The sequence below is a fragment of the Bombus vosnesenskii genome, unplaced genomic scaffold, assembly GCF_011952255.1.
Source record: "Bombus vosnesenskii isolate JDL3184/JDL3185 unplaced genomic scaffold, Bvos_JDL3184-5_v1.1 scf7180000013314, whole genome shotgun sequence".
NCBI classification, from domain to species: domain Eukaryota; kingdom Metazoa; phylum Arthropoda; class Insecta; order Hymenoptera; family Apidae; genus Bombus; species Bombus vosnesenskii.
In genome coordinates, this window is record NW_022882960.1 from 2,937,533 (window position 1) to 2,958,213 (window position 20,681).

At 34.3% G+C, this 20,681-nt stretch overlaps 1 protein-coding gene across 3 annotated transcripts in view; it reads left to right on the top strand.

The window, feature by feature from the left end:
* Positions 1-20,681, top strand: part of LOC117235011 — a 346,097-nt gene that overhangs the window by 244,203 nt on the left and 81,213 nt on the right. For 2 of the 3 annotated variants that reach the window (XM_033496633.1, XM_033496634.1), the window contains 2 exons: positions 8,238-8,519; positions 12,802-13,167. In XM_033496633.1, the coding sequence (XP_033352524.1) occupies positions 8,238-8,519; positions 12,802-13,167 (648 nt within the window). Of the gene's footprint in view, positions 1-5,497; positions 5,507-8,237; positions 8,520-12,801; positions 13,168-20,681 lie in introns of all 3 variants that reach the window. The other variant, XM_033496632.1, reaches the window with a different exon arrangement.

Sequence of the window (20,681 nt, forward strand, 5' to 3'; positions counted from 1 at the left end):
AGGTTTTGCAATGTTTTCTATTCCTTAATGTGTTTTATTAATTAATTAAATTCTACGCGGGTTTATATGTATATTAGATTGTCCGGAAAATTTCTTTCGTTTTATAAGGAAATAATAGACGCACAATGTTTTTTGTTTTATATTAGTTTATGGAATTATGCACGAATATAATAATAGAAATAGAACGAAATGGATCATACCTAATTCAATAAAATAATGTAAAACAAAAATTGTTGTTCATCTATTATCACCTTATGAAACGAAAGACACTTTTAGGACAACCTATACGTTGTATTCAATACATTATATTCAATTTCCGAAGAAGCTGTATTTTTCTGCCAATATTTTTAAAGGCGTTTTTAGGTATTCTTTGAAAATATATTTGCAATATAATTCTTCGTCTCGAAGAAACTCATCTACGTTATAATTAGGAAATTTGAAGAAACGTGAACGTGAAGCAGAAATGAGAAAGACATCAGACAGGTTAAAAGAGGAACATATGCGTGTGTTACACATAACGTGTAACTGTAATAACTTTCAAGGAATTTTCCAATTCTATGTAGAATGAACAATTCTTATAAATCTGAAATAAAATTAATCATCGAGAAAGTGTATTGAACCTTGCAGAAATTGTTTCAATCTAGCACATGTTAGTTATTATGAAACTATTTATGAACGTATCAAGTACTTTTTATGCATTATGCTGAAAAAAGTCATCATGTTTAGACATAAAGTCCTTACATTATAAATGTATTATTTTTCGAGATACACGAGATTTTGACCGCCATTTGCTGAACGCTCAAATTTGGAAATTACGTCTTTCAAGAAAACCACATACATGAAAACACGTTTCAATATCTGATTCATAAAGTGAAGATCTTATGTTCATTGATGACTATCGTTCGTATCGTGTGCACCTTATAATACCGTACGTGCACGAAGCATTTGAAATCTCATTAACACTGTAAAACTTGGCATTACAAGAAAATTAAAAAAAGAAAAAAGAAAAAGAACGTTCAATTATTTTAAACTGTCAGAGTGATATACTACTCACACACACTTCAAGTTCCATTCTTATCCAATAAAAATTTCCAATCTTTTCAACGTTACTGTATATCGTAACCATACTAGAGCCTACCAATACAATCATGTTGAACCAAAAACACGCAATGTCTGAAATACTACGTCGTTTGAGATGCCCCGAGAAAACCGATAATTATCAAGCGAATGCGGGCGTCGTGCCGGTATCGAACCGAGAAACGAAGGAGTCGATGGTTTCCGGGGAAATAAATTCGAGACGCGAGGCCAGCTGTGTTCCGGTCGCGACGCCTGCTATGGCAGCCTCGATACGTCGATGCTCGAGGAAGCTCGAGAGAGTCTTCAAACACGTGCGTGGCAATAATTTGTCCGTTGAGATGCGATCTAAATGAAATAATACGCGCGGGGCATTAATGATTGTCGGACGCGGACTACGCATCACCTGCTGCAGCTGCATACGAATAATGGGAAATTTTGACGAGGAAATTAAGGCTGACCGAGGGAAACGCTCTCGATTGTACGAACGTACAAATTCGCCTGGTCATTTGTATTGGTTTTTGTTCGCTTTGCATTTGAAGCTGGGAAGATTTTTTGTGATAATTGTGTTCGACTTTAGGCCAGTTAGAGATAATACGTTTATCGTATGTGTAGCATCGTATACATCTATTTTTGAAATTTTTTAATTTCGGTCAATTATAAAATTTTATTAAAATGTAAAAAATTCGTGATGTATTTTTGTTAGGTAGATACAAAAAGAATTGTTAATTATATTAATGCATATATTCATGAATAATAATTTCAAATTATTCCCATTTCTTATTGAAACAATGATTTGAAATATTTTTTCTAGAAACTCAAGAAATTCGGAAATTCGTTATTTTCATTACGCAAAATATTTATTTTTAATCAGCAAATAAATTAAAATAATTTTGTAGCGTAGCAAGTTGGAAATAAATTACTGTGCGTGCACCAACAACATAATTACACAATTGATAAAGAAAAAATGAATTATGAAAATGGTTATTCTCTCGAGTGATGGTAGAATTAATTAAATTTTGGTAAACGAGGTCAGTTACATTTAAATAAAACGCGCTGCTATTTCATTTGCATCTATATTGTCTTTCGTTTTTATTTTGAATTATGAAGAAGCAGTAAAGGATTCCATTTTTGCGGTGAGGCAATTAATATACGAAAAAGAAGAGACAAGTATACCTAGATTGTCTGAAACAGGCAGCTAATTTATTAAACTTGACTAACAAATGCAAGGTAATGATTTTTCTTGCATTTTCTTGCGACGAAGAAAAAAATATCAGGAAACAAATGTCATTTTAATTTCAATTTAATTTTTGATATTTCAACATTTGCTTCTATAGATATGATTCATTTAAAATTTCCTGTGTTTTTGCGTTTGCAGTTGCGTTTCATGTTTGTTTTCCATTAATTTTCCAATTATATATTTTATTTGAAAACGAAATTACATTCAAATATATTGCATTGAAAAGGTAAACTTTGGTAATTAAAATTTTTATGACACAGTAGCGTTATTTTATTACGAGAGTAAGACCAACTGAATTTTCATCTCTATATAATTATTTTATTTTGATGATTTTCGGAATTTTAGACGAGTGCCTTCTAGATTCGAGATCCTAGTATCATTTAAAATAAACATTAAATTTATTTTTCTTTAATCTGTATACATAAATTGGTTTGTCGTATCGAAGGAAAGTAACTTCGATAGTAAACTTAAATTGCTTTGTTTCTATTAGTCACATATCCGGAATGTTCTTGCACGATTGATCTAACATCGTTAGTGAAATCTTACAAATTCGAAATTTTAAGTTACAAGTTACAAAATACTGCTACTAATAAATTCTCTTACATAAATTGATAATTATACAAATGAAATTTTGCTCGTAAATTTTACAAATTAGGGTTATTAATTTTTCTAAACGATGTAACATGAAATTAGAAAAGAGAAATCTACAACTTACTACTTCTAACTTCCCGCATGACGCACCTAGGATTATAAAACTAAGAAATTTACAAACAGCGGTTGATCGATTAACCTGTTAATCAATTCTTTAACCAAAAACTTGTATAATTATCTACAGAAGTAAATGCTGACGAACACAATTTCAAGACGATATATTTCCAACAGACATGAATCAACGAGTCGATTATTAACAAATAAGATACTTGCGAATAAAAAGATTTTCAAAGTCGAAGGATTGAAAATCCAAGTGACCAGTTGACTCGTCTCCGTCTGGTTCGTTTTTCAGAATCTCCACCTCGCAATTATCCAAAAACCGACTAGAAAAATATCGCTCTACGACCCGAAAACGTGTCTCGAATCGCCTAATTAAAACTCTATTAATTAGATCAGAGAGCAATGGCGAGTCGCGAGCGAAAAATCGTAATCGTACCGTGGCTGGCTACCTGGCGAAGTCGTTTTGTGGAGGGGGCCCCTCGGCATTTTTTCTCACCTCGAAAGCTGCCCCCGTCGGCGGGACTGGCCTTTCACGGGGCCCCCTCCTTGCTCGCACAATGGCGCAATTATGCAATTAAAGCGGGTGAATGAGGTGGGCCCGGTGGTGGGCAGGACGCGGGGAGGACGAAAAAGTCTCGACCAAATAGAATTCCATCGTAACGTGCACGTTCTCTGTGTATCCTGGCCGGTTCATCGTGCTGTGCGAGCGAGAAAGATCGCGAATTCTACGCGAGAATAGCGAAGGAAAAAGACAGAAAGACCGAAAAGAAGTGGACAGAAGAGCGAGCGAAGAAGGGGAAGGGGGTGGAGAGGTGGTAAGGGTGGCGAGCCGCGTCTTTCTACTTTCTACCTCCTTCGCTCGCCCCTAACGACCTCATTGTTCGAGGTGTAATCCAAAACGCCGTTCGCGAGGACCGTGCGTCCGCGCGAGTGAAAGAAAGCAAAAGAAATTAAAGACGAACTTTTTGGAGGCAGTGAGAGAAAGAGAAGAAGCAGAGACGCTTGGTTGGGGGAGAAAAAGAAAAAGAGAGGGATGAGCTGGTACGTAGAACGTACCGGCAGAAACACCTTAGACGCCGATCGATTCCTCTTTAACGCCGTGGCCGCTTGTCTAAAATCGAATCTCGAGCCGCGGGCGAGATTTCGATTATCCCCGCCCGCCATGCAAATCCACGCGAACAAGCTGGCCCGCCTCGCGTGGCGCGAACGCGCCCGAGTCCGCGCCACGCTTTCCGTCCGCGCCGATCGCTCGAATCCCAAATGAATACGCGAATTTAGTCGAGGGTGGATGGTATCGGGGCTGGCCTTTGGGTTATGGGTAGTTGATGATCTTTTGGGATGGGTTGGAAAGGCTATAGTTACGGCGAATTCGTGTTATGATGAAATGTCATTCCGATGATTACGTCGGAATAATCAGATATGGAAATTACAGAGGAGGAATATGATAAAGTGGTAATTTGCTGTTTTTTTACGGATGAACAGTTTCAAAATTGTGCACATTGTCGATTAATTCCAATTCATTAAACATGTATTGCTTCAGCCTCCTCGTGACTTTACTAAAAGGCTTATGTATATTTTTGAGATTTTTGGATTTAATAAATTACTTTTAACGATATCGAAAGAAATTTATAAAACGTGCAAAGGGAATTAGATATTTTATGAATATAAATTTAAGGACTGCCTGTATTTTCGAAACGTTGTTTTATTAAATAGATGACTGACTAACGTACAGCTTGACTTGGAAATTCCTTTCGTAACGTTTTAGTTCATAGAAATGAATATTTAGTAATCGTTTTTCAAATATTCTGAAAGTTATATGAAACTATATACCTAATCTCTAAAAGAACTCAGATATTTAAAATTCTTATGCTTTTCATACGTATACATCTAAGATTTAAATATTTCGAGTTTCAATTCTCAATTTCAAATTCAGTTGAAAATAAACCCTTACTCTCCGTAATCACATGCTACGATATTCCGAAAAAATCATTTCTCGTTCGTTTTATGCAAGCGGTAGAACTGCAAGTTCAGCGAAAAAAAAATTGTAAATTTATGTGAAACAAGTACGGGTTATGCGACTAGGATCTGCAACATATCGGAAGCTCATATTACTTGTACTTCTTTTTCATCGATTAAGATTTGAACGACAATCAATAATGCAATATTGGAAACACATATTTAATTTTTCTCTTTAATTAAAACGCTTCAAACACTTTCTACCACGTCATAAATTAAATAAACGCAACTCTCTAGTACTTTATTCGTCTCGAAATGTCGCTCCACTTGTTTCACTTACCCTAATTGAAGAGTAGGTGATATAAATTACGGCTTTCTTTTTCGATTATACGAGAGACAGATAATCAAAGGTTTCGATTTCCATCTGTGCCTTGTAAGTTGTAAGTCTACGGCAAAGAGTTGTTCATTAATAATTCGTACGTTTCGTTTTTCTTTCATGCTGCGGATGGTCAGCAGAACGAACAGGTGAGTGCAATATTCAGAAGTATCATCACCCAGAATTGCTAGGGTGAGATATCTGCTTGACAACTGGTACAATGGAATAGATTAATTTGCAGATTAGTATTGTTATTGTACATAACATGGTATACTAGATAATACATTTATATAAATCAAATATAGTTACTCCAAATACAGCGTAACATTAAGCAAACTAGGTCATACGATGGATGTTTCAACATTGATAAGTGAAATATTATACGTGTCGTTTCATTCATATTACCCTGTTTTCTAAGAGACGTGCAACGAAAATGAAATAAATTAACTGTATCGTATACTCGAAACGGTTCAAAGGTTACATCGAAACACAGAAGGATGCAATAGCCGATGAACGATCGGAATTATTTCAACTCCATTCATCCACGAAGAAGTTGAAACTCTTAAAAGAGCAGTATCGCTCGTTCGAAACGCACTCTGTCACCTGACGATTTCCAATTGTTCAAAGGTCTCTCAGACCAATAACCGGAAGATCGTCAGAGGATTCCATCGTCATCGGGACAAAACAGCGAATCGAGACAATTTGTTCCAAAGTGTCGCTGTATCATCCCCAAAGCAAAAATACTGCCCGGCACAAGGGTAAAAAGCAAATCGGTACACTTCCCTTCGCCCTGCTCGCTTTTCGTCCTCTCTCCCCAGTTCTCTGGCCACTGTCTGTCTTTCTTCCGTTCACGGCGGCGAGTGTCGCGTCCGATTTAAATGAATTTGCATAGATTTTCCATTTATCCGTCTGGCCGGTCGTTTATTGCATATTTATCGAAAGTGGCGAAGAACTAATGCGATAAATTTCAATAAGCCCATCGGGTAACGCGTCACACGCCGACTTTAATATTCATACGCGGGTACACAGAGGCTTTGGACGATCGTTCGCGAAATCAGGAAATGCAACAAACCGTCTACAGGCGAAGCAGCACTGGCAGAGAGAGCGTTTCGAAACGTGGAGGCGCGAACGATCCTTGTCGTGAGAGGACTCGATGCCTGATTTACGATCCAAGTCACAAGTCGAGCTGCTAGACGTTTTGCGCTCGCTGGACTGCGTTCCTTCGTGATTTTTCATTCTGCGTATACCACGCCTCGTGCTTCTTTGCTTATTGCTGGAAACGACGAGAGAGATTCTGCCTCGATGGAATTTCGTTGATGAATTGGTTTGAGAATTAACGACTCGTTCGGTTCTTTTTTATATCGATAAGATGCAATGGAATTGATACGACGTTGATTCAGGGTGTCGTATAAGGATTCGGTTCAAACGCCTTCAATGCTTTATATTTTAATTCCAATTGTGTAACGACGTGGCTTGACGCTGCGAATCTTTTCAAAATTACAATTTTTAGTTCCCTCTTTTTTTGCAATTACTAAGTACAGTGTAGATGCCAGTGTAGACATTTGTAGAATTGCAAAATGAAGGATACATATTTATATTGAATATTCTACTTTGAATATTTTGTATATTTTTGCACATGATGTGCATTCCGTACATTTTTGCATATTTAAATTTCTATTAAATATAGAAACATACACGATCTATTAATAGTAGATATGTATATCCTCCATCATTAATTATTTATGTTTTGCTTTACATTATTACGACATTTTAATAATAAGGATAATCTCTATATTTTAGTGCTAATTGTACAGATTAAAAATTACAAGTGAACCAGTGAGAAGTTATAAATAGCGAAATGTGCTAGATTTTACAGTCGAAATTAATTTAAGAAATAGTTCTCGATAACAATTTCACTGCTTCTGATCTATCGAAACGAAAAATTCGAGAAATCCGCGTAAATTATAAAATGTTTCAAATAGACTACACATTTTTACCCTTTTGGGATTGAATCTTTCTTTTTGCCTTTGAGAAGAATAGTTTTTTTCGTATCAATTATTAATAATAAAGAAACATCTCGGATGATCTTGTAAAGAGTGCATTATATAAAAAAAATTTGAAACCACTTTTATCAAAAGCGAATAAATTCATCGTTCAGTTAATTGATAACTTGTGCGAGGATCAAATATGTAGAAGTATCCAAAATGCATATAATATGCACAAATATATAAAACATGGAAAACAGAACGCTCTTTATAACGTTTAATACGCGAAACAACTATCTACTTCGATTGCATTTCTGAATATTCATAAAAATCTGAATCTGTATATAAATATTCGGAGCCTACTTGCAAATGATACTCGAAACAGTTGCTGCAATAAGGCACAGCCAGGCACTTCCATTTTACAGCAATTTCAACGAACCAATAAAAAATAAAACCGAAAATCAAGTACTTTTTAAATGATGCTATAAAACCATAATCAATTGATTGAATCGATTGATTGATCGTAATAATAAACTTTCGCACTTTTTGAATGTGAAACTTTCCAATACGAAACTTCTTTCTCTCTTAATAAATACGATTTGAATATTTGGAACTGCCACTTTGTTGTCGGTGCGAATCCTTTATTCATCAAATTTTTCACTTTGATCCTGCTTATTTCCCTGAGAGATTACAATATATGAATTTTCCACGAGACTGGACACAGATATGCTATTATGTCTGTGGAAACAATTCGCAATTTGTGCACGTTCTATGTACAATCGTATCGAGAAAATAATTGACTGGGATCAAAGTGACTATTGTGACTCTGAAAGCGGCCCAGTTCCGATTAGGGAGCCAGAGAAGGAGTAAATCGATTAATCGTCGGATTCTGTAGTTTCAGAGAGCGTGTTTTCCGCGGCCGTTGGAGTTGGGGTGGGTGGCTACACCTGGGGTGCTCCCACGCCACCCCCTGGCTCACCCTACAGTCCCGTGCCCGTGACGCAGCTCGAGTTGCTGGCCAAAAATTTGGCTAGTTTGGCTCCTCCGGGACAACAAGCGCTTAGTCTTCAAGGTGTTGGTGTGAACGTAGGCAGCTTGCATCATGCTCAGCACACACAGCATACCCAGCACACGCAACATACGCTAAATCTGACTGGTCTTCATCATCTTCATCATGGTGAGTGTTTTTTTTCTTTTAGTATAAATTATAGAAGAGATATATTGTTTGGAATTAAATTAGTATCAACAAGTTGTTAATTTCAAATGAATAACGTGATGGATGAATTTTCTGGTTTTCATAATTTTTATTATGGTGAGTTTTTTTATATATTATAAAGTACGAAAAGATCTTCTTTTTCTCGTCGTTTGGAACTGAATTAGCAATTAGATTAGTTGTAAGTTGTAAGAAACAAATAATATGATTGATAAGTTTTTCGTTAGGATTATTCTGGATTGCTCTTTGTGAAGCAACTAAGGAATGTTTAGGTATTTTTTTGGTAGAAAATGAATAAACTTGCAATTAATAACGATACACTTATAATAATTTGTTAAAAAATACCAGGTACTCTAGGAAAGGTTATTATGTCGCGTGCAAATCTACTTTGAAAATATAAGATATGTATGAATTATGCTAGATACCGCCGTATATTATTTTATATATCGAATTAAAAATCTTAAATGTTTTCGACTCGTTAACCTTTAAACCATCGAGATCATGCTCGTTTGCGCAAAGTTACTTTTAATCCAACTGTGAGAAACATTAATGGTCTCGTGATGCAATTTGATTTTAATCTTAATTTCACGTTTTTAGAATTAAATGTTGTTAAGGGCAAGTAATACACAGAGCACTTTATTTATCTCGACTACTTTATCATCGTTTATCATTGTTACTGTTAAAAATGAAAAATAGAAGAGGATGAACATGACAGTTAGTAATTTTCCTTCCACAATACATTTTCTCTCCAAATTTTAGAGTTATCACTCATCTAGAGTTATTTTCTCATACGCCGTTGTAAAACATGACGAATAACAAGGTTGAATACAATAAAGAAAGTAATTTGTATTAGTATATTATCAGTAAATATTAATTAAAAAGAGATAGAACTTTAGAAAGTAGTAGGGAGTAATCTAGCAAGTAGTTCTAGAAATATGTGGTGCTTCTTCAAAAAGTCGACCAGGAAGTTTTCTAACAGGAAGTTTTTACATTTTGTAAAAATACCACCATAAAATCATTCAATGTAATTCAATACTAATTAACTATTTTTATAACCTCGTCTATTATTCTATTACGTAACTTTATCCAATATTCTATTACGTAACAATATAGGTATCTTGAAAAAGGAGTAATATTTGATGAGAATGAATATAAATGATATAAATCCCATAAATATCTACATAAATATGCAGTGTATATGTTAATCAAAGAGTTGAAATGTTATGAAATTTTTACTTCTTTCGTAAATGTAAGATAATCGGTATTCTTATAGAATTATATTTTCCATTATTATTGTTTCCTCATTTTTGCAAATTATTATTCTTAATTTCATTGTTATTTCTACATCGTCTTTCTATGACTAATTATTCAATCTACTAGAAACTTTCCAAGTCTTCATTCTGCCTTGCCAGCCATTTTTCCAGAAACTTCTTTAATTATTCTTCTGGAAGGATAATTTGCATATCTCGGTCAACTGTGCAAATATAATAATGGACATGCTAATGCATATTTAATACGATAAAAAATGACGAAAATTACCTGTCCCACCCAACGCAAACGATAGATTCAAATGACGAAAAACAAACGGAGCAACTTGTTTTGATTTATCGAAACATGATCTCGAAGATATCGAGAAGGAAGTCGTGAAAGTTTTCTCGTTTAACTTTATCGATCGTGTTACCGTAATAAACGACGGAACGAAAAGTTACGCATTCAACAAGTTCGGAAAGAGTTTAATCGGCGCTCGATTGCCGACTAATTCGACGCGAATGTTGGAATAATCTTCGATCACCGCGGAAGTTGACACAGGGTTATTCAACGTTCTCTCGAGTACTTTTAAGGCTGTATCTATGCCGACGAATCGCTCTCCAAGTTCGACGTCGATTCGCCCGTTAAGCAGCTTACAATGTCGGAAAATAAGATGGTCGTGAGAAAGAGTTTCCAAGTTGGAATTCCTATGTATGTTCCTCTGTGTATGTAATTGAAATTGTTTCATAAATCACCTCGAGTTGCTCCCTCGCAGCCTTTGATCCCGCGATTGATGTAATCTATTGGTAATTATTTTTACGTGCATGGTTCGGTTTTATTTCTTATTCGGTAGACTGAATTTTTATTCTGTGACGTTTAAGTTAATTCTTAACGTACATAGAAGTTTGATAAACTTTAATTTCAATAAAATTAGTGATTTTTTCCCTAAGTCTTTTATAGATAGTTTTCAAGCATTTTTCGTATTGTTTATTTCAATACATTTTTACTTTATCAGATTTTTCTTTATATCCTGAAAGTGTCAGAAATAAATATAGAAATTTATTCCTCTAGGACATATATTATCGTTTTCTTTTTTTAATTGGTCCTCCGTAGTCGTATCAATACCTCTAATACGTTGTTGGTAAAACATTTGTAATTTTTGGAAAAGATCAGTTTGATTTTACAAAATTCAGCAGCTCTAACAACGAAAAATTTGTCGTAGTATAGAATGTGATACTCTAGTAATTTTTGTGTCGTATAACATTTATATCATTATATCATATTTCTCCGTGTTTTTCTGTATTATCTGAATATGTTTCCTTTTGCTTTACGTATGAAACACAGAGTACAAAATAATCTTAAACAATTTACAATATGTTTTCCTAATACATATCTCTATAATGTATTAATAACAATGATATAATTATTTTGAAAACAACCTCGTTCCGCAAAATTGTTTGATATACTCGACGCTATTATGAATTAAAATATGCAAGATAAATCAAATATTTGCATAAAGTTTTTATTATACAAATAACGTATGAACCATGTGAAACGTTTGTCACAAAAATATAGGTAATCGTACAAAATCGGTTTATCGAGTAGAAGTTTGAAACTGGTCGAAGTTGTGGTTTCATTGCGTTTACCACATTGTATCAATAATTGGCCACATATTTCGTGGCCAGTAGCTTAATTAATGTTATCCGAATCGCGAGGATCTTACTCGCCGATTTTATTGTCTATTTCCTTTTACTATTACTAGCATTAATTATTTCAAAAACGGTTTAAAATTCGTTTATTCATTCGGATTTCGTTTCCTCCTTTACGAAATTATTTAACAATCAATTTAATTAACAATCAATTAATCGTAATTGATAAAGTAAATTGAGAAATTAAAAAGTTGTTACTTTACGGTTTAAATTACTAGACAGAATTAAGCCATTGTTATTGAATAATTCATTAATATTTTAAAAATAGAAGTATATCTACATGTTGGAAAATATTCAAGAATAAAGACGATGTTTACTACAATGAATAATGCATTTTTACTTATTAGTTTGCAGTGAATTTTAATCGATTACGCTTCTTTGAATAATATCATGTACATACTAGTTAACACCATTTTATGTACTTCGTTTCAATTTGAAAATTGAAACGTATATGATTTTTTGTAGAACGAATAAACTTTATCCCTAAATTAAGCGAGAATATATGATCTATTCCATAATTGTTAATTAAACATATATCTGTTGGTAACATTAAAGGTTTATCATCCTATATATACCAACATTTCACACACACATATATATCAAACTCGAACATTTCACGACAAGTAATATTTACTATGATTAACGTATTAACTGAATAATATATAATCATATAACGAATACATAATCCTACTTTAGATGAAACTCTCCAATACTTCAAATTTATCTCGTTTCAAACAGCTTACACACTTTATGCAATATTGCTGCGATTCAAACTCGATAACACCTAAAATTCGTTTCACCGTAAACCGAGCAGTTTTTCCCCTTATTCATCATTCTCGTCATCATTTCCTCAATAATATAACTATATAATCTTGAATAGTAAAATTTAAACGTTTCACCAATACCATAAATCAACCGATCGCAACTTATTACACGCTATAATAAGATCATTCACATCTTTTTCTCAGAGTTCATTCTTACGGCCCATTCAAAATATTTCTTTATGCGTTTTCTAACATTTGATTTAGGGTAGTAGGCTAGGATAGTACATAAGTACAAGAATTTATAAACTAAGAAAAATGAAAAACGAGTGGCAAAGAGAATATCTCAAGATTCGTTTCTATGTAAGCAACATCATATGGAAATGTTCCTTAAGAATGTTTTCAACGGCTCACGAAAATATCTCTAAACGCTAGCTATACCACTCATTTATTACACTAATTGATATTTCACACAGCCAAATGTAGAATCACTGGTAATACTGACACGATAATGTTCTCTGTGAACAGGAGGCTTGCACCAGAACACTTTTTCCCCTCAATTGTCTCTGGTGACCGGGAACGCGCCAACGCTGACGATCAACAGCTTCTCGTCACCGAATTCGACAGGGAATGTGGTACCAACGACGGGAGTGTTGCTCCAGGAGTATCAGTCGCCGACAGGTTCGACTACCGGATGCTCGGTCGCTGTGAACGGCACTTCGTGCCCTACGAGCTCGACCTCGAGCGCGATGGTGGTGCAGGGTGGCCAGAATGGCAACCAGGTTGTCCAGGCCACTGGCAAGAAACGAGAGGCCTTCCTATCGAGTCAAGGTCAGCCGGTGAAACTGGAGAACAAATCGACGAGGCAGCCGTGTGTTTGCAGAAACAGCAACGGTACGTGTAGCCCTAGCTGATTTACCTTTTTTCTTTTTTCTTCTTCTCTTTATTTCTCTTCTTTTCTCTTCTGCCTATCTGCGCTAAGAACGTTCAGTTCTGTCGCCCATCGACAAGAACTCGTAACCTGTTTACCGAATCGTTTATCGAGCAGAGAATTCTATAATTAGGCAATTAAATCTTTGATAATAATCTGTTAAATAATTGGTGAAACATAAACGAATATCGGTTACAGATTGAAAATTTAGGTAGAGTGGTCGTCGGAAGTTTCCGGACCAAACGTACTCTTATTATATTCTTGGAATGAAAAGTTGTGGAAAATTAAAATTACTTACGCAAGTACGGTATATAATGTATCTTATAAACAATACTAATATTGACAAAATTTCTCCAAGAAGGATTATATTAATACGTAATTTAATACATAATTTAAGGCAATAGAACCTTTGTTCGAATACCTTCTTATTTGGTGATAATAATAGTGATAATTAACATGTTGCAATAAATATGAATAAATAAAGAGGATTATTAAATCCCTGAAAGATGAATATTGGGAGAAAAATATCAGACTGAATTTTAATATATTTCAGTTGTCAGTCTATTTTTTTATAATTTACAGTTTCATTGTTACGTAGCTACACGAGTATTACATGATTTTGTTTTCTTTCGCGTTATACAAAGATTAACTGCCACGTGGTTCTTCTCTCGCATCGCTACATCCAGTAATAAACATTATCGTCCCAATTCAGAGGGATCTTTATTTAATTACATCTTTGCTGGTTAATACTTGAACGATCCAAAGCGAGGTTGATTGTCGGATCTCGAACTATACGGAATATGGTCACGCCTCTATAAGAGGAATTCGAAAGTAGATCGGTTAGGATGATCCTGTGGAACGGGATTCGTTTTTTGACACTTGTCGTTTTTCGTTTAATTGCCGAGTATCGGACAGTTCGCTAGTTGCGAAAGACGAGATCGTTGGTTTCTGGGTTAGCTAGGCCGTTGATCGGCGGACGTAGACCTTTGGATGTTGTGAAACACCATTTTTCTACGATACGTGTAGTTTTCAAGCAACGACAGTTTGAGATCAATATCGCTTGAATGTAATTTTCGATACTTCTAGTAAAAAATAAAGGCGTAAAGTCTTGTTAGAAAATATATCTAAATATGTAAAATTATTTATATTTCCGGTATTTGACAATGATAACTCAAGATTCTTTTGGTCATCAGCTTTGAATTTCTAGAAATATCGAAATAATTCAATGGCGTTGAAAAATGTGATTTTTAATATGTTCTCTATGAAGAAGTAGCATCTTTCATAAATAAGAAATAATATATCAGCGTTTGAAATTAGCTGTACTTCGAAGTTTTTATAATAGATGACCCAATCAATTTTTCTGAACAACGGATTAAAGCTTCCAAGAATCTTCAGTCAACTGAATTTCTAGACCTCCGATATTTCACATTAAGAATGTTGTTATTTCTATACTCAGAGGTAAGATTGGAATAGTTATTATTTTATTGAATGGATAAATCTATCACACCGTCCTGAGCCAAAAAACCTTTATTGCACGCGCTTACAAAAAACTAGGAATAAAAACAAAAAGGCATCTTAAGCCTATCGATTAAATCTATCGATTGTAATTAGGATCATCCTCTAGTTACTATTTCTTATAACTAACGCATCTACATATGGATGGCGAACACGAACTCACGTTGTCATTTTCAACAAAGAACGTCTAAATTCTTCGGCCATAAATTTTGAATTTCCAAAAGTATTCCAGTAAATTGATAGAATTTCCACGAAACTCTAGATATTTGCTTTTAACATTTTACCTGAATAAAAAATAGAAATATCTTGAAATTAATTATATTTTCAATGTTTCACAATGAAAGCACGAGTTTAAAGCTAAACAAATTTCTAAATTTTCTCATCTACGAATTTTAAATTTCGAATAGCATCCAGAGAATTTCAATAATTCCCAATATATTGCTTTAAACTTTAAGATCAATTTTATTCCAGAGCAAAATTTTCCTGTGTACCATATACCGCGATACTAAAAAATCTTTCATTAGATGAAGTTGTATATTTTTGATACTTCATATTGAAAGACTCCAAAAATGTTGTTATTTTATTTATTTAAATGGCGTAAATTAGTAACTTTCGAAAGCATCGAAATGGACTGACAAAGTTTCGAGGCGATTCTCAATATTTTACGACGAAGGTCCGAACACGTTCAGAGACACTTCGATTCTAGGCTGGCGTCCAATTAATCCTTGCACAGATTGGTCACAGTGTAGCTCTATCGAAACGTTTCTGGCCGTGGACAAAGATTAACATAAATCACGACACGCTGTTCGTTGCCAAATTTAAGGCCAGGTTTGTCGTGTGCAGTTAGCCTGTCTTGGCCGAAGGAACGCATTAAGGGTCTACATGTACGTGGAAATCCAGTAGATACGTACATCAATCTCCTAGACATTTTTGTGACCAAAGTAAATTTGTCTTGCAAACTAAGTAACTACGTTAAATGAGTGGAGCGGCTAAATTATTATGAAACGCAAGACATATAAAAATTTGATGAATAAATTATTCTGTAACAAAGTGCATCTTAGGTGAAGTTAAACGTGATAAAAAAAAAATGAGATGCAATTAAGATGGTTGCACTTTGTACTTACGAGCGTTAGATAGAAAAATTGTATCTTCTACAGCAGTTTTTAAATAAAGTGGTAGCTTGTTTGAGTGTTTATGAAACTTCAAGAAAACTCGCTGAAGTAATATTTTAGTAATAAAAATGAAAAATTCAACAACACCGGGACACATGTGAATCACCCGTAGACGCGGTAACAGTGAATTTTATATCGAAGACTAACTGATAATAATTTCAATGTTTTATCGAACAGACGGTTCAATGTTTTCTTGCTTTTCTTTTACCGAGAAAAAGAAATTGATCCTTTAAGAAGATCTTTGGCGTAGTATCGAGGGAAGAAATCAGTAATAACTAGATTGCAGATTTTTATGCATGTACGGGAAATTGCGCGAACAATGTGGAAAAATATCTAAAATATCCAAAGTAGAGTAGCTGTAAAAATATTTACTGGGTGAAACAAACTTCTGCGTAAGTTCCATCTCTTTAATTCTGTTCATAGAGCTACACATTTTCATAAATATCCGCTCTCCATCAACGACGATTCGTTCTAATTTTTCACAAATTAAGAAACATTGCAAGGATAACGAAACGTAAATTTCAATCGAAAATAATGCAAAGAACGTAGCAGATCTACAATTGACAATTAATTTCTTTCCTCTCAAAGAACAAAAACGGCGGGATCTCCCGATCAATTTGATATTTATTTGCCATTACGAGACTCTAAATGTAGTCGATATAGAAATTCTGCGTTATATTGTATATAGTCTTTTAAGTTCTCTCCAGTCCAGTCACTAGAAGGCCTGCTTCCTTTGTAAAAGACGCCATTCAATTCTATTCTACGCGGTTCGACCCTGGTAATTTGTCCCTGACACGAAAGAACGATTTCTTAGAAGTCCTTGCGATTTCCTTTTACTTGTTATCGGGATTAGCGAAGCTGGCAGAAGATTTTAAGAGAGATGCCCTCGTATCAAAGCTTCGAACAGGTCGGAGATACGATTGCTGACCTTGCTGAAAGTCCTCTTGCATCTGCATTATTGTCAGGGGGTGAGCTAGAGCGTCCTTTGTTCGAAGGGCTTCTTCGATGGCAACTTTAATTACGAATGATGATTTTAATGCTTCGTCCTTAGGGGTAAAACGTGATTCCGTTGCGGAAACGTTGAGATGAGAATTCTACAGGAAATGTTATTAAGTCATATATTGACGATTGAAATAGTGGAATATTCCGAGGATGTACTTTTTTACAATTTTTTCCTAATGACGTAGTAATTGTGTTTTGATTCAAAACGTATCAACGAATTTGAAGGAAGATAAACGTAGTACGTTTCGATTTAAAGTCACTGTTTTATTAGAAATAATTTTTGTTCACTTTTCGTCGCCTTATTTTATTTGATGCATCCGTAAGGAGAGAAAGAATCTGTTTTATGAAAATCTATATTGCTTCATTTATGTTTGAGCGCGAAGCTTAACACGATGAAAGCACAAGTTTAATACGATACGAGTTTTCAGAATTCGAGTAAAATTTTACAATATAGCTAGGTTAATGCATATTAGGCATAATAATTGATGCGTGAAATGAACGAAGCGGATCACTTAAAATATAATAGGTCAATTATGTTCAAAGCGATATATTTGAAAATTTGTACAACGTTATATTTAAATAAATATTCGTGAAATCTCCACGTTACATCTTTCCTATATCTTTAATTCACTTATATTTGTGTATAATACTGGAATTATAAACGAAATCTAATATAAATGTTAAGAAATGCAAATCCTATAAATGCATTATTACTTTTAACATGACAAGAATTTTACATCAAATTTAGCTTAAGCTAGTTACAAAGCTAGTTAGCTAGTTAAATTTGACTTTGCTACGTTTCTCTTATTAATTCTTGTAGCTATTTTAATCAAATGACAGAAATAAAATTTAATTTCAAATTACACAAATTTTAAGTAATTAAAAAATATATTTTATAATGAACGAACAAAGTATTACGAAATTTGTATTCATAAATTTGATTTAAAAAATCTATTTATCAAATTATTTTGGTTTCTTAATCTTTAAAGGTCCACGGTCTAAAATCTTACGGAATTCATTTTATTTTATGAGATTCTCTTTATATTTGCTTGAAATAGTTACGATCTAAGAATTTGGAGTATTCTGACTGGAGTATTCTACACTTGCAATTAGTGCAGTTCACTTGTAGAAGCTAGAGATTTATTTTATCGAATCGACGTCTCTTCGACGTCTTTAAGTGGCTAATCACAGGTTGGAATAATTGATCGATTTATAATCAACTAGTGCTCTTTTGTATTTTCTATTGAAAAAACTTGTATTAGAATTCGAAAAACGATGGAAACGTTATCTACGTTAATTAAAATTTTAGCGATTTAGTGAAATTTTTGTACAAAGTATTTACGAACGGTATTGAGTTTCTTTTAGACAAAAATGTTTTGACGAGGTTTTAAAAAAATAACGGAAAGAACATAACAATTGAAAAACGATGAATGACGAGTGATAAATGAGGGAACGGAAAGAAGTAAAATTTGAGTGGAAGATTAATTACGTATAAGTGATTCATCTTTTATTATAAATATTCCCTGAACCGACTTCCTTTCTGTCAGAATACTTTATTAATATTTGTAAATGGTCCATTTGAAATCGTAAAGAATATTTAAGATATTATTCGTGGTAATTTATCAAGCACAGATATTATCGAGTCATGGACCATTCATGCGCATTCATTGGAAATAATTAAAAAATCAACAATATTAAAACGAATAGTTGCAGGATAATTTAGATGGAAGAATAATTTTAAGAAAAATATCATCCCTAATAGGAAGAGAGAATCGATTTACCTATGGATCATCATAATTATTTGAGACACGCGTACAAAGAAAAGAAAATGTTTCATTTTGGTAGAATCGAGATATACATCATTTGTCTTTCGTTCCTTTATTATCGTCTCCTCGCATGTGCACCAAAAAACCGCATGCACGCAAACGGGACATAAGAGTAATTTAAACGAGAAAAAACAGAATAGAAAGTATTGTACGGTACGTGAACGTTATTTAGATTATTCTACATAATTCACTAATTTTAGACCTTTCACGAATTCCAACAAATTATATTCGTTATATTTATATCGTCGTCAAAGTTATCCTTAAGCAAGGATTTTGTTCTACACTTAGAGCTTCCATTTATATTCAGATTCTACTTCTTAGCAGCTTGTGATTGAATGAGCTGCTGTTAGATTAAAGGAAGTTGCATTCGCCACATTGGACTGTCGATTCGTTGCAATTAGAATGATCAATTCTACTGCGTAAAATGGCTACTTGATCTATCTACGTACTTAAGCAGTGCAGTAATCAATTTATAGTTGTTAAAAAAATTTACTTGAAAGACTCTTCGCTCGTTTTTAAAATTATCGATACAATTACGATTACGATCGTCATCGAGATATTCGATCTTGACACGATTCTGTATTGACATGTATTGACGTAGCATCGTGCAGCAGTGATCGCATCTAATATTTATTAGACCAAGCAGCGCAAGGTTTTGTATATTTAAACGGCTTGTGACGCGTAAAAGTCAGAACGGACGAGATTCCGTGGAAATTCCTTGCCACTTTGGAGCAAACATCGCGGAACTAAGAAGAAGATAAAATCTGAGGATCGGTCGACTGGCTGCATTGAAGTGCAAAGCAGGAAACCTCGAAGCTTTACTGCCGCTTATGCAATTGACGACGTTACTGCCGACTTCCTTGTAGGGTGCACGGTTGCTAAACTTCGACGTAAACTTCATGGTTGCCGTCCCAGACGTGACGTTTTTCATCGGCTCGACGAATCACGTTTCGTTACGTAAGGTCTGTTCGCGTTCGATGGCTGTTCTCTCTCGTCGACTTCTTAGCGAATGCTTATTTGTATCGAATTCCATGCTACGATAACGGATATACGAGAATTCACGGATTTAGAGGATTTTACTCAACTGTGAATGTAGAATGAGAAACGTAGAAGTTACATAGGGCGTTCCATGTGACTAGGACAAGCTGTAAGTACGAAACGATAGAAGATTGAAGAAAATTTCATAAGGAAAAATGAAATAGTTTCGAATAATACACGACCTGATGTAATTTGCAAGCGTTGGCAAGATGTTTTAAAGATTAGATTGTCACTTGTGCGTCATTTAGCATCGTCGAATCACCACATCGTTTGGAACCGTTCAATTTTGCTTAATGAAATTCTTTTTTATCCTTCGCCGTTTCAGGATTATAGTTTGATCCAGTTACGCGAGCCACCCTATATAGCCGAATAAAAGAAAGCTCGAGCGAATTTGCTAAGAACCGGATTCGCGATTTGAACCTTGCTCAATCCATCAGGTGTCACTATTGACGCAACATTTCATTTGCAGTTTCTTTTTTAGGCTGTTTACGTTATTGAATCTTATTCACTAAGGCAACGATTACGAAAGCGAAGTGCAAGATTTCCTAATACTTTTCTCGTTACGCTCTCTTCTTCTACTTTGAATTCTGTATCATGTAACTTGAAGAAATCGAAGCACATAAATATTTACAGGATTGTGATAAATTATTCTTTTTCAAATTATGGAAATCTCTTTTGCGTCCTTGATTTACCGTATCACGAACTTTTTTAAAATATCTATCATTCCAAGAGATGTTACTGTGTCAATATTTATGCCAAAACGATATATAAATTAGTTTCTTTTTACGATTTTCAATAATATTTGTATGCTATTTTATTGCTTATATCGTATCTTTCGGTGACGTTTCATTTCACTGTCTAAAATTTAAGGGTTACTGATGTTCATTGTAATTCTTTTTGAAGAAATTATTCGTCATCCTCAGC